General features: G+C 36.0%; 1 protein-coding gene and 1 pseudogene across 1 annotated transcript; one reads left to right on the top strand and one right to left on the bottom strand.

Annotated features, from left to right (window-relative positions):
- Window positions 1-336: 336 nt before the first annotated feature.
- On the bottom strand, window positions 337-4,988 carry LOC130848516 (olfactory receptor 1030-like; annotated as a pseudogene).
- Window positions 4,989-14,542: 9,554 nt separating this feature from the next.
- LOC130850062 (olfactory receptor 1030-like) lies at window positions 14,543-15,412 on the top strand. Its single transcript, XM_057729392.1, has one exon. It carries the CDS (start codon window positions 14,543-14,545, stop codon window positions 15,410-15,412), a length of 870 nt encoding a protein of 289 aa, XP_057585375.1.
- Window positions 15,413-15,720: the final 308 nt, after the last annotated feature.

Raw genomic sequence — 15,720 nt, 5'->3', positions numbered from 1 at the left:
TCTTCATTGCATACTGAATCAATCCATTTTTATTTCTTCTTAGACTAATCTACATATATATTTTAAGTTAAATTTTTGGAATTTATGTAGATATAAATTGTTTTAATTTCTAGTAGAGAAACTCCATATTCATTACTTTTCCCTTTCAAATTTATCACAGGAGAATACAAATCAGATGTTTTTAATTCTCTGATATTTTTAACCTAGAAATTATGCATATGATGGTTTGATCTATGAACTATATGCATACATATACATAAAATCAATCAAATATAGCTATACATACAATAGGTATTCACTGTTAATATTTGAAAAGTGTGCAAAAAAATTTTAGCATTAATAGTACCAATATAGTTTGGTCCCTTGATCCAAAGGGAAGATGTATGGAATGGAGGCTGTAGAGAGGACTGCTTTGGGATGAAATGTTACAGACGAGTTAAATTTTTTGGTTTTGGGTTTTGTTTGCTTGTTTGTTTTTACCAGAAAGCTAAAGAGGAGCTGGTAGCCTATAAATGAGGAGAAAAGCATGTAAGCTTGGGACATTAATGCTGCTTATTTATTAACACTTTTATGTGAATATTTATTTTTGTACCATTCCAGTGTTTATAATGCAACATATTTTTGCAACAAAGATATCTAAATATACATTTATAACTGGATCACTTTGCTGTACACCTCATACTAGCACAACATTGTAAATCAAATATACTTCAATAAAATGAAGTTTAACAAAACTTTAAAGTTAAAAAATATATATGTATGTATATATATGTATATACATATGTATATACATGTGTATACATATATATCTCTCTCTAGCAAATGGCAATAAGGTTTAAAAAAAGATATATATATATATACAGAATCTTATTTTTAAGTGGATTTTCCTTTTGCCAACCACTGTCTCCCAAAAGAATTGACATTCACACAGGTACCCTCAATTCAGTCATTTAATCACTGAGAAATTGTATTGATCAGAATTAAAATAAATATTAAATATTTCAACAATGAGAAAAAATATCTCTCAGCTTAATAGCAGTGGTAGAAACTCACAATAGAACAGTTACTTGAATTTGATCATAAAATTATTTAAAATTAATCAGCACCCAACAAATTGACAAAAGATTTTGTTGCAAATAAGAAAAAGTGGAAATAATACTAAAATATGATAATTTTATAGAAATTATATGAACAAAGACAAGTTGAAGTCTATGAACAGAAAATTGATAAAAATTAACAAATGTTAAAATTAATGAGTAAAATTATTGGTAATCAAAAATATGAATTGGTACTGTTTTGTATATCTGTATTTAAAAGAGTTTTAAAAAACTGGCACTTTCAAATATTGATGATGTCAGTAAAAATAATAATACACCATTTTTTCTAGAAATACATTTAATATTATGTTTTCAAGAGTCTTAAAAATGTATACTTTCAGTCAGTCCAGTTTTAAGCATATGCTGAGGCATAATGAAAAACAGGTGAAGATTTTCATTGTAATGTTTGTTTTATAGTTGAGAAAAAGGAAACAAGTGATATATTAACACAGACAGCCCCCACTTTGCATGATCTCATGTAACTGAAACCACAGAATCTGGAAATGTGTCCTTGCTTTGGGTGGAACTCAGTGACCACACAATTGTGCAAAGTGAGGGCTACCTGCACTCAACACAGTGTGAGGCACAGACAGATGCCAGACAGAAGAGAGGCTGGATTTATACAGCCAGAACCCCTGGGAGGGTGTGCTGGCTGTGAGTGCAAAGGGGAGTCTGACTATCACGTAACAGATTTTTCACTTGAATATTATACAGATGTTAAAGAAGTTCCCAACTAAGAAAAGGCCAAATCATTTTATATAGTACTTTTTTAATGAAAAAATAAAGGTACATCAATATATACATTATGATAACTTTGTAAAATACTAGGCTTAAAGAAAATTAAAATTTGTTCTTCATATCTATGCACCAATTTTCCATGAGAAACAATTATTGATTGGATAAGCCAAAAAAAAATGCATGTTTCCAAACTCATCTAGATCCCAAGGTACAAAATTAAAGGATCTTTTTTTATGAATGTTAGTTTAGGAAATGAAAGTAAAAAGAAAGCAGGGGGGCTTCCTAGGTGGCCCAGTGGTTAAGAATCCGCATGCCAATGCAGGGGACACGGGTTGGATCCCTGCTCCAGGAAGATCCCACATGCCGCAGAGCAACTAAGCCCATGCCCCACAACTATTGAGCCTGTGCTTTAGAGCCCATGAGCCACAACTATTGAGCCCATGTGCTGCAACTACTGAAGCCCACGCACCTAGAGCCCCTGCTCTGCAACAAGAGAAGCCATGGCAATGAGGAGCCCACGCAGCACAACAAAGAGTAGCCCCTACTCACCGCAACTAAAGAAAGCCTGCACACAGCAAAAAAATAAATAAAAAAAAAGCACGGGTTCAGAACCTATTCTCTAAAAGTATTGAACTGGATGGTGATCCAGGGTCCTTCTAATTCAAGCTCCTATTATTTTTCCCTTAAAAAATATTGTGCTTCTGAATAGGTTGAGATCTTCAGGGGTACACAAAGCTGTCCTTTTATGTTTGTTAGGAGTCAGTGATGAGGGCTAGTGAATATCAATATCTCTGTCTACAATATTGTAATCTGGAACCAATTTTTTTCTTTCATTCAGAAGTTTACTCCTCAAAAGAAAATTCCTCCAAATAAAGGATTTTTTCTTCTTGAGATTAAATATCACTATCATAGTAGCTATGGTACTAGACTATAAAATTGAGAAAAGGTGAAATAAATAAAAGCAAAGTTCCAATAAATTGTATCTGATACATGAATGTTTTCTATGTTACATTTATATCTACTATATTCACACAATGAAATGATACTCCCAGTGTTATTAAGGATGCGGGAAAACTAGGGTCTCATTTGTTGGTGTTGATTTCATACACGACTACACCCAAAAAAGAAAGATATATCAAGACAACTAAGAATGAAACTGTGGAAATCTATCTTAATGTAAAAATTGATCAGAATTAATAACTTATACGCATAATGGTTTTCCTAAAGGTGGAAAAAAAAACCTCCCTAAATATTAAAAGGAAGTGGTGAACTATATATGTCATATCAATGTTAAGTTATGCTTTTAAACAAAGATCAAGTCCAAAGAGTATCAAGTTGTCTGGAATATGCTTATACTATAATTTAGTTTCAAAACACTAAAACCAAATTTTCATACATATTAAAATAGCTGTTATTTTAAAATTGTTTGTGGCTAGACAAGAACTGAAAGATAATAGGTAATATGTAAAATTATGGCACAAATAATTGTTAATATTGGGGGAAAAATGATATAAATCTTTTATATAAAAAATGAAGTTTCTAAGTCAGGAAAGGATATCTCCCATTAATAAAGGTGTCTGTTTTGATTCAAGGGAGCTAATGAAACAAATCATTGGATTATTAAAATGTAAAATATCAGGTTTTTTGGTTGAAATAATAAAACATATATGGTTTTACATTCAAAAGATGTAGACACAAAAATTCACCAAATGTTTATTCAGAACAAACACTGAAAATTAGAGAAATGAGATTTTTTTGAGAAGATAGTTTTCATTAAAGGAATATATGTGATATATCATAGGGAAGTAAATCAGCTTCTTACTGATGAAATACACTATAATGCACACCCCTTTGCTGGTAAGAGTAACTCAGTGATGCTCGATATTGGTGACCTAGGAAGAAAAAGGAAGAAATACATGCTAATCAAGTGGAAATGAGTTCTTGAGTGAGACTAAAAACTTGAGCTTGCTTAATCACAAACATCTGACTTCTGTTGTGTTTTCTGTCAATCATCATTTCCAAACAATGCTTCCATTCTCAGTTTCCATTAGACTCTCACTTGATCCCAAGCTTGGCATACATATAAAATATTATTGCTATTCCAGAGAATGGCATTCCAATATTGGCAGAACCAGAAGGTATACTTTTGGATTGTTTTTGAGATTTTTTTTTTATTGGAAAATGTCAAAATAGAATTTTTCTCCATTGTACCAAGGTTTCTTGTAAATATTCTTCTTAAAGCCTGTTTCACATCCTTGTTCCTCAGGCTGTAGATAAATGGATTCAGCATGGGATTCACAAAAATACAAAACACTGACACAATTTTCCCCTGTTCAGCCGATTGCTCATCTGCTGGTCTCAGATACATGCACAACAGGGTGCATGTATCTGAGACCTAGTGACAGCTGTCAGGTGGGAGCCACAGGTAGAGAAAGCTTTGCGCTGCCCTTCACTGGAATGGATCCTCATAATGGTGGTGAAAATGAAAATGTAGGAGATGAGGATGATGAGTAGGGAACCTGTGAGGTTAATCCCTGCAGACACAAACAGGGCAGTTTGCTTTATGTGAGTGTCAGAACATGTCAGCATTAAGAGGGGTGGGTCAGCCCAGTAGAAATGGTTGATGATGTTGGGTCCACAAAAGGACAGGCGAGAGGTCAATATTACCTGCATCGTGCCCACCACAGAACCCCAGAGGTAGAGGAAAGTGACAAGGCAGATACAAAGTGGCCTGGACATCCTGCTGTTGTAATGCAGGGGATTGCAACCCGCCATGTACCTGTCATAGGCCATGGCTCCAAGCATGTCATACTCAGTAAGGAGCAGAGTCACAAAAACAAAACATTGGGCCAGGCACCCCACATAGGAAATGGTTTGCTTCTCCGATAAGAAGTTAACAAGCATCTGAGGAGAGACATTCGTAGAATAAAAAATATCTACACATGCTAAATGGGTGAGGAAAAAGTACATGGGAGTTTGCAGCTGGGGAGTGAACCTGATTAATAAAATCATCCCAAAGTTCCCGGTCAGGGTGATGAGATACACCAGGAGAAACACCACAAAAAAGATGGGCTGCAGCTCTTGCTAACTGGTAAGTCCCAGCAGAGTAAACTCAGTCACCTCAGTGCCATTGCCCTTGGGAAATATCTTCATTTTCATATTCTCTAATAAGAGAAGAATATTATTTCATATATAAAAAGAAATAAGTTGTATGCAGTTCATGAATAGGCAAAATTAATCAGAACCAAAACAAGCTGGTTTTGAAAAGAGAGGTTTAACTAGGCTATTATTTCCCTCAGAGAGGAGTTTCAATAGATGCCTCAGGTGGTCAATGGTGCGGATTAAACTGGACAGTATATTTGATGAGCATATTTTGAAGTTCATGCACCATCTGTGCTGGCTGCTTTGCAACTCCCACCTTAACTCGACTAGCATGTAAGGAATCTGACGAAGCTCTTTTGTGTCCCTCATTAGGCTGTGGAATCTAAACCCCTGATGCTCAAACAAAACTACTGCCATTGTCTGATTATGACATAGATGCTTGACCAGGGAATGGAGAGAATGGCTAGCTTTCTGTAGATTGGTTCTATTATTGTCAGTAAAGGCAAACCTTCCATAATCAGAGTTGCATACTCTTCTTGAGAGCCTGTTTTATATTTATTCAGATTCAGTTTTTTCCTTATTTCTTACTCTCCAGCAGCAATACACTTCTCCCAGTCCTTTGATGTTCTATCCATCCCATTTCCTTTATTCCAAATCAACAGTTGATAGTCTGGGTTATTTCTTTCCCTAATAGCTGTTATGATCTCACTCATCTCTTTTTATCTCACAAAAATCTCAATTTATTTGATAGTATATATATAATATATATTATATATATTTCAGATTCACATTTCAATTAATCTTATACCTTTGACTCACACCTTGTGTCTAAACTATCTAAAATTCTTGTTTGCTCTCCCTTTAACACATTACTTATTGAATATTTTATTTTATTTATTTTTTGAATTCTGCCTTCATTTTTATTCACAAATGTCTCTAAGATCTCATTCTTTTTTTAATTTTTATTTATGTTGGAGTATAGCTGATTTACAATGTTGTGTTAATTTCAGGTGTATGGCAAAATGATTCAGTTATACATACACATATACACTTTCTCAGAATTTTCCCCATATAGGTTATACTTATTGAAACTTAAAATAGCTTCTCCGCATTTTCTCTGCTACCAGTCCAGCCTAAGACAAAATTATTTCTTGTCTAAGCTACATCCCTATTTTCCTTCTTCCACACTTGAAATCTTCTATCCTCCAACACAAGACACTATCTTTTATAAATGCAAACTACATCACGCTAGTGACATGGTAAAGTTGTCCATCACACTTGGGCTAAAATCTAAACTTTTTACCAGAGTCTACAAGGACTTGTATGATGTCTTCCCACCCACCTCTCCAAACTCTTCCCCCACTTTCTCTTCAGTCCTTTTTCCTGCCACATTGACAGTCTTGCTGTGCCTTAAACATGGCAAGTGAGAGCATTCCTACTCCAGGGCATTTGCATATTCTGTTCCCTCTGCCTAGAATGTTCCTCCCTCAGATCTTTAAGTGATTTATTTCATCACTTCATTTACCTGTCTCATCTCATGACATCTCTGGAAAGCTTGCCTGGCTTCAGGTCTAAGTTACTCCACTCCAAATAGCTCTTTAATCATGAATTATGATTTTTTATCATATTATGTATCACTTCTGAAATTATTATCTATGTGAATAATTTTTAGTTTCATATTTTTATTGTCTTTCCCTCTCACCCTTAGAACATTAGCTGCATAGGGGTAGGGACTTTATTTGTGCCATATCCCCATAATTTGGGCAAATGCCTGAATCAGGGTCAAAAAGTAGTATCCATTGGTTGAATAAATGGATGAACTAGTGAGGTTTCTTTGCCACTCACATCAGCTGATTTTCCATGGTAGGTAGATTTCTTACTTCCCTGATGTTACCAACGGAGATTGAGTTGCTACAAAAACTCTAACAGTTAAGCAGTGCTTTTACAATAAAGCACAATCTAATGATAATTGTACCTGATTAAAAACCTCAATAATTGACAGTTAAAACTTGCAGGTTGGACTCTTAGCAACAGGTGGAAGTTGACTGAAAAAACGAGCTATATTTAATGACCTCAGCAAATTTTGCAAGTCCAGGAGGACATAGAAAATCACAATTTTTAAAACACAACTCTATTACTTTATTAAAAGCATATTTTCATAAATCCAATACTCAGGTCAGGGATTATCAACTCTGGCTTCACATTGGAATCAGGTGTGACATTTCTAAAAGCACTGATCCTTGAGCTTTCTGCAAGCTCAACTGAGGTGGATACACATATTGGTATATTTTTTAACAAGTTTTCCATCTGATTTTAATGCACAGCCAGGGTTGAAGCACTGAATGAGACAACTGAAGTGATATGCTTGAACTAAACAAAAGAGTTTTTATCACATAGTTTTACCCTCTGATAACTTATACCTTCCTATTTAAGTGGATTCTGAGGTATTGCCACAAATTCACCCTAATTATAGAAATTGCTGTCACTAATGGTACACAAACTTTTTGCTTTTTCTATTAGCTTTGATGAAGGGAAACCCCAGCTTCTGACTTCAGTCCTTATAACAGTCTGTTGGTTTAAGGAAGCTCGAAAAGAAAATATTTTTCTGAAAGATTCCATGATTTTGTCTTAAGTTTTCTTGCAACCAACAAATAGAAGAAGGAGGAAGAAAATCTTCTTATCAGGGATCACACCATTCTATTATTTATTCCATGCAATTCAGGGCTTAATTTCTGGGATTCACATGCAGAAACATCCCTTGTAAAAGTGGATTTAGTTAGTTATTTTGCACGTTATGAGCCCCAGTGAGGAAGTGGAGGAGTAGGACTCACTGTTATCATTCTCAGTAAAGTAATCAGAGTTGTAAAAATACCAGTGCAGACTGTTTGTGTTGAATGGTGTCAGAATCTTTCAGTCCCCGCTTACATAGCATAGCCCATGATGCCAAGGGTCTCCACCAGATGGCTACATTGCAAATCGTTGAGATGCTTTTCTTCATTTCAAGAGGAAGGTGAGTGAGAAAATGGGAGGAATAAGAATATTCCCAAAATGATAATAGTTAAATGTATAAAATCATTATAGTTCAAATAATAAAACTATTGAAAAGAACCACACTTATGCTTAGCATAGGTATGAATTAAAGATCTATGTACAATGCAAAGGGAATAAAGCCAAAAACCATAAGCCCTTTACAATGTTTTCTAAGAACGCTGGCCAAATGGGATGATTCAGCTGAAAGTTCAATAAAATCCATAGCAGTGTTGAAAAGGGACACAAATACAGTAGAGAAAAGTGTATTCCTCTTGAATAAAGCAGTGTAAACCTGTTTGGATCATTGTAGATACACCAAAGCTATCATATTTCAAAGTAAACCTAAACTGAAAAAATCTAAGACAAGCCCTTTCAAATGAAGAAGGAAATGTGTTTACATGTATTTTATTCCTTCCCACCTGTAAACTTACACTCATTTGCCCAAAATTCCTTTAAACTTTTCTCTTAAAAATTACATATAAATAATCATCAAAGTCATAGGAATTGGGAGTACATTTTCTTGTGCCAAATTCTAAGTCTCTAAGCTCGGAGAAAGTAAACAAGTTATAAGGGAAGTACGATTATGGACTTTTTGAATTCCAAGAATTGGCTAAAACTCCACATTTAAGCCTACACTAAATCTTCGCTGTACCGTGAAATGGATGTGTAACTAAGGTCAAGGATGGTTGCAAATTCTGCCTGACCTCCTAATATATCACAACTCACCTGCTGTCTTTGGCAGAAAGAGTCTGGGGTCTGTCTGTCTACTGTTTTGTCTTCGTGTGTCAATTCTCATACTCACTACTAATTCCATTTCATGCTCCAAAGAGAAAATGTCAAATAGTATTTCTTAAGAGTTCTTGATTTTCAGAACTGGAGACTTATCTGAGAAGGGATAGTGATTTCTTAGCCTCCCTGAAGGTCCCCTGATAGGAGGATTTATACCTGAATGGCTAACTTTGGGAGATTCATCCCTGAAGCATTCATTAAGAAATCACCTAAGAGACATCATCGGAACTCCCTCTGGAGGTGTTTAGAAAAGTCACATCTTAATTAACAGGATCTTTTTTATTATTTTTTTATTTTTATTTTTTTTATTTTTTAGACATTGACCCTGACCCTTTCTTTTTTTTTAATTTATTGATTTATTTATTTATTTTATTGGCTGTGTTGGGCCTTTTTTACTGTGTGCAGGCTTTCTTTTTAGTTGCAGTGAGTGGGGGTTACTCTTCGTTGTGGTGCATGGGCTCCTCATTGCCATGGTTTCTCTTGTTGTGGAGCATGGGCTCTAGGTGCATGGGCTTCAGTAGTTGCAGCACATGGGCTCAATAGTTGTGGCTCATGGGCTCTAAAGCACAGGCTCAATAGTTGTGGCGTACGGGCTTAGTTGCTCCGCGGCATGTGGGATCTTCCTGGAGCAGGGATCCAACCGTGTCCCCTGCATTGGCAGGCGGATTCTCAACCACTGTGCCACCTAGGAAGCCTAATTAATGGGATCTTAATTTATGGGTTAATCATTAGATGCTCACAGTGTCTTTTAGTAAATGCAAAAACACATAGTACATATATTGATATTGGGAAAAGTTATTACAGAAGATAAAAAGCTATTCCATTTTCACAGTAAAAGGTCTCTGCTTATCTGATCCTCAGCTGGAGTAGGTTCCCTCTTCTGAATGCTCATCATCATTTTCTCTGTCTCTCTTGTGATACATTTCACCTTTCATAACTTTGATATTTCTTTCAAGGACAGTAGGTTCTAAGGACAAAGTTAATGTCAGTTACATTTGATTTCATGAGTATTGATCTGTAAACATTTTGGGTGCACAGTTAATGTTTAGCAAAGAGTTATCGAATAACTAAACAGTGATGCCAGACAAAGGCCTGTGAATCAGTGGCCTTTTGTGTAAATAATACTTTAACTCATTTTCACTGGTTATTTAAGGTCATTTCATCTTATGATTTAAAATGCAAGTTGCATTGAATCAATTTTTAGACTAGGATCTTATAGAAACAATTTAAATAAAATTAGTTCAAGTAGACATTAACACGGATAATTTATACAAAGATATGTTTAGTTTATAGTTCCTGATAACTATTAACACGTAATATTTCATCTTTACCTCTTATTTACATTAGTATTTGAAATCAGGGTCAACTTTAGCATTTCTGACCAGGGTCATGATAATATTATCAGGAATAATGAAAATTATAAAATAGTATTATATCCTCCATATGTTTAAGCCACTCTTCCTCCCCCACACTCTACTCACCATTCATGCTTGACATAAAAAATGTAGATTATGACAGAAAAAAGTTAAGAGTTCTAAGTTATGCCTTTAGGCATGGAAATACTACTATTCAATAGAAAAAAGGCAAGATATGATTCAAAGCCTCAGGGGCTCTCTCTGAGACTGGTTCCCAAGGTTTTGGCCCTGCGACAGTTAGTTGGGCAGCCAATGCAGGGTGAACTTTGGGCTCAACTTAGGCAGTTCACACTTGGACTTGAATTAATGCTCCTACAGTTACTTCAGTCTCCATGGGACATGAACAGTAGACAGATTTCCAAACTTCCAGCATCATCCTAACAGAAGAATATGAAAATGGCTACAATTTGTTAACTGGAACACATGGCACCAGTGAAGGTGAGTCCTACACAACAGACTTCCCAGGCCAGGTAGCAATAAATACAAAGCACAGACCTAAGTGGGGTCTGTCATTCCCCCAAGAGCCAAGATGCATCTGGGTCAGCAGGGGAATTAGCAGGCTGTGCAACCAAGAGAGAGTAATGACCCTAAGATACACTTGTCCTGATGGACAGCAGCAGAGCAAAGAATAATCATGCAGATGAGAAGCCAAGAAAGATCAGAGAGAAGCACAAAGATAATGGATGCAGTTGAAAGCCTCTTTTACCAGCACTTGGAATTTCCTTTCAATTGTGGGAATTTCTTTCTTCTCTTTTTTTTCTTTCCTCCTCCTCCTTCTTCTTCCTCATGTTGGGAAATTGAAAAGTCGAGGAGGTGATATTTGAATACAGGAAGGAGTGGGAATGAGTGGAGGAAACCAAGAATGACAGAGATTTCTGGAATGCATACACAGATGAAATGGGGGGGGGGATCTATGAATAAAAAGGATTGAGGCTGAAGTTTTTAAATGACTTTGAAGGTAAAGATTTTGAAGGACACGTTACATTCCTCTCCATATACTCCCACATATTCACTTGGTAGGGCAAATGGAGATTGATAAGCTTATGAAGAAGATCATGCAGCTTCACGGCTATTAATACAAAACATTCTCTTCTTCTCTGTGTGATTGATACACATGTCCCATTTCAATCAGATATGCTGGATGGTCATGACTCTGGAAAGGGAAGGAGGGAGCAAGAGTTTTCTCACTGCTCTGCTGTGCTGGGTGACTTCAATTCAGAGGAAAGGGGCAGAAGAGCATGTCCAGGCCACAGCTTAAAATCCAATTTTATCTGCAGAAATGCTAGTGATGTTAGTATCTGACTCCTGTGTGTAGTCTGCAATGGATTCATGATCCAATGGCCCTTCTGACATCCAACAATGGTGAAGCCAGAAATATCTCTTCCACTGAAATATTTATTGAGTAACGATCATCTGCCACTCTGGTCTGAGTCAGGGACATGACATATAAAACAAAGTTCTATTCAGATGGTTTACTGAAGAGAATTTAATGAAAATAAGTTAACTTTATAAAGAGAACAAACACAGGCAATATTAAAGAATCAGTCAAAGAAGTTGAAGCACCTGGGGGCTGAGTGCAGAAGGCAATTTCCATCCCAGTCCTGAAGGGGCCAACCCAAGGGCTACTGTCAGGAGTCCAATGAATCTAGAACCAGGAAAAATGTCCCTGGCCACCTTCTTCTCCACACACACCTCAGCAGGAGTTTTCCTTGGAAGGATTCAGTCACTCTAGCCCCTTCATTGTAAAACTGGGGGAAAATGAAAAAGAAATTGAGCTACATTTCTCTTCTTCCCACTTGTGTCATGCTCCTGGTTTCTCCCATTGACCAAACTCAGATTGAAACTAGACACCAAAGGAGCTCTATTGATAGAATCTAAGGATTAAACTCCAAGTAGACCAAAAAAAAAGTATAGAATAGAAGACAATAGGTCTAGTAGGGTTAGGGTGACAAAGCAAAACTCATCAGCACATTTATATGATCTGCATATTGACACTGTTTGCTTTGCTATGTATTTATTATTATAACTATTTAAAAAATGAAGAAGACTCAGAATCAGGAAATAAGTAGTCCAAGTTCAACAAAAGTTAACTGATCTTCCAGTGGTTTTCCAGATTCCACAACTTATTCTGCATACCATGCACTATTCTATCTTACATGGTGTAAACAGGAGAACTTCATATTTCCCCCAAGTCAAGTCTCAAAATATCAAGACATTAAGGCATAAATGAAATAATGAATCCCATTGTTGCATCATTTTAGGAGATTTGATTCCCTGATGATATTGGGGAATGGCCAAAAATCCCATCCTCAATGATTTTAAGACTTAAAAAAATAAAACAGTAGTGGGTGTTTATAGTCTAAATTTCTTTCTGTGAGAAATAATTGAACCACAGGGAGTTGGTCCCTCTATGACAATTCTGTTATAAACTCCTCAGATTCTTCACATCCTTGCTGTCATTGGGAAATCACTCTTCTTTCACAGATAGGATTATGTATTCTTAAAATATATTTTGGAATCTAGACATAAATATTTTAATCAATAAAAATAAAATTATGGCCTGAAACCTCCTTTAATGAATTAGCAAATGTCTTTGTTTACTTGCTGCTAGTCTTCTCTGAGTACAAGGATTTATAATTGTACAGTGGCATAGTATCATAATAGAAAGAGAAGTACATCAAAGGCCACATGACAGAGGCTCAGGGTGAACATGACTGTCAAGAGTACAAGGCTTTTTTGTTCCCAGAGCCACTTCTGTCCACTTATTTCTCAGTTTTCCTTGCCCAATCATGTAGGATATTGTGAGCTCTTCCTGTAAAGGAAGATTATTACCATAAAGTACTCAATTATAAGAACTGAAAGTTTCATTGCTCACACTGCCTCATTTACCAACAGTAAAAAATGAATGGAGATATTAATTATTTTGTCTTGTTTAATTATTGAATAAATAATAAATAATTTAATAAATACAGGCATTGAAGATATAGTCACAGAGACAAAAGAATGTTGACTTATTATGACAATTATTATAATATTATGAACTTAAAAAAGAAAAACCAAATGATAATGATTCCATTGCTTTACATAACTTGCCTTTGATTTTATCGCCTTCACCAGTTAAGTCCAAAATTCTCAATTGCAGAACGAGATAGTATAAACGGTCAAAAAAGCAGGAGTGGTCCATTCACAAAGTGCCTTCAAAAGTGACCAGTGTCTGTCCCTGGAACATAGCTGTTAATAAGAGTCAGTAAAACAATGACATACCTGGTTATGTGCTACTGAAGGAAAATGTCTTCTTGGTCACCTTATCATGCACAAAAATTGAAGACATACTTTATGATTTCTTGTATACTGTCATAGTTATATAGGTAATGTGATTATTATTAGCAATATGATGTTTTACATGTTTTAAAGAAAAATTTGAATTCCTATTATGGAGCTTTTCCTTATTTTTATAGGGGTTAAAATGAGGTAGAGTTACAAAAAATTATTATAATTGGGAAATGTATTTGTCAATCATTTTTATTAATTATTTCCTCCCCCACAGGGATAGTTTAATACATTATTCTCCCCACTCAGTCACCCTCTCTTTAATATTTAATACCACTGATATGTGTGTGTCTGTGTGTGTACAGTTTATTTACGGTATACTAATCTTTTTTTATACAAAAACACTGATTTACTTTTATGAACCAACGAACCCATAAACTAATTTTTGCCCAATAGTTGGCTGTAATATACAAAGCCCAAGATATCTTGAATTGAGTCTTGAAAGTTAAGTAAGATTTGGTGATATGAGGGACACCTAAGGTAGACAAGAGTGGATAAAATGAACATGCATTGCAGGGTGAGGGACCAGCTTGAAAATGATCTTGAGTTTAGAGGAGCAGGTAGAAAGACTCTGGTTCTATAAGAATCTATCGGTGATGCATATCAGTCCCACTTTGCTTAAGTCCATTCAGCTGTGAAAACACATTAGTTTCAATGACTGATGCTTTGGATACCACATCGAAAGTTAAACTGAAAACAAGGGGTTATAATTTCAAAGGAAAATAATGTTTAAAGGAATTTTATGTGACCAATGTATGATAATGATATCTGCAGAAAAGATAAAGGCTTTTTGCCTATGAAAAGACTTGCAGAAAATCATTTGTAAATATGATTGCCTTTATGTAAAGGAGCTCATTATTAATTCACATATTGCAAACATTGAGTGCACGCTTACAGGGCTATTTCTTTATGCCACATGTATTTACAAGTTTGAGAGAAGTAGGCATCCGATGACATGATGTAGGGAGTGGAAAAATGACAAAAGGCAAATGCATTTCTATTTCCTTTCCTTTGGATCTCACTGAAAGCTAAGCAAGCACAATGGTAAAGGAAAACTGTACAACAGTGACCGAGTTTATTCTCCTGGGACTGACAGATCGAGCTGAGTTGCAGCCTGTCCTTTTTGTGGTCTTCCTAGTCATCTACCTGGTCACCATCATTGGCAATGTGAGCATGATTTTGTTAATCAGAAGTGACTCCAAACTTCACACTCCAATGTACTTCTTCCTCAGCCACCTCTCCTTTGTAGATCTCTATTATGCCACCACTGTCACTCCTCAGATGCTGGTTCATTTCTTATCCAAGAGAAAAACCACTTCCTTCCTTGGTTGCATTATACAGTTCCACTTTTTCATTTCCTTGGGGATCACAGGTTGTTATATGCTCACAGCGATGGCTTATGACTGCTACATGGCCATCTGCAAACCCTTGTTATATGCCAGAAAAATGTCCCGCTGTGTCTGCCTCTCTCTTGTTGCTACTCCTTACATTTATGGGTTTGCAAATGGTCTAGCACAGACCATCCTGATGCTCCATCTCTCCTTCTGTGGACCCAACAAAATCAACCACTTTTACTGTGCAGACCCACCTCTCTTAGTCCTGGCCTGCTCAGATACCTACGTCAAGGAGACTGCCACATTCGTGGTGGCTGGTTCCAACCTCACGTGTTCTCTCACCATCATCCTCATCTCCTACATTTTCATTTTCACAGCCATTCTGGGTATGCGCTCTGCAGAGGGGAGGCACAAGGCCTTCTCCACCTGTGGGTCCCATCTCATGGTTGTCACTGTCTTCTATGCGACACTGTTCTGCATGTACCTGAGGTCCCCTTCTGAGGCACCTGTAGCACAGGGAAAAATTGTAGCTGTTTTTTATATCTTTGTGAGTCCTATGTTAAACCCTTTGATCTAACAGCCTTCGGAACAAAGATGTTAAAAGAGCAATAAGGAAAATAATTCATGAGAAATTCTCAAATAAAGTAGACATTTTGTTCATAGCTGTGTAACATTTCTGTATTCTCTGACCAATTAGTGAATATTTAAATTAGCAAATCAATTTTGATCATTGACTATTTTTTGTCTTTTGTAAATCACATATGAGACTTGGAAGAATGTTTTCAAATTGTTAGTTGTGACTCGCAACATATTAAAATACCACATAGAAATTAAAACACAGGACCAGATAGCATCTTTATTGTTCTATAAAATTAATAAAGGACA

Source organism: Hippopotamus amphibius, chromosome 3 (assembly GCF_030028045.1).
Source record: "Hippopotamus amphibius kiboko isolate mHipAmp2 chromosome 3, mHipAmp2.hap2, whole genome shotgun sequence".
Taxonomy (NCBI): Eukaryota; Metazoa; Chordata; class Mammalia; order Artiodactyla; family Hippopotamidae; genus Hippopotamus; species Hippopotamus amphibius.
Note: the sequence above shows the minus strand (reverse complement) of the source record. Positions and strands in the feature narration are given on the sequence as shown.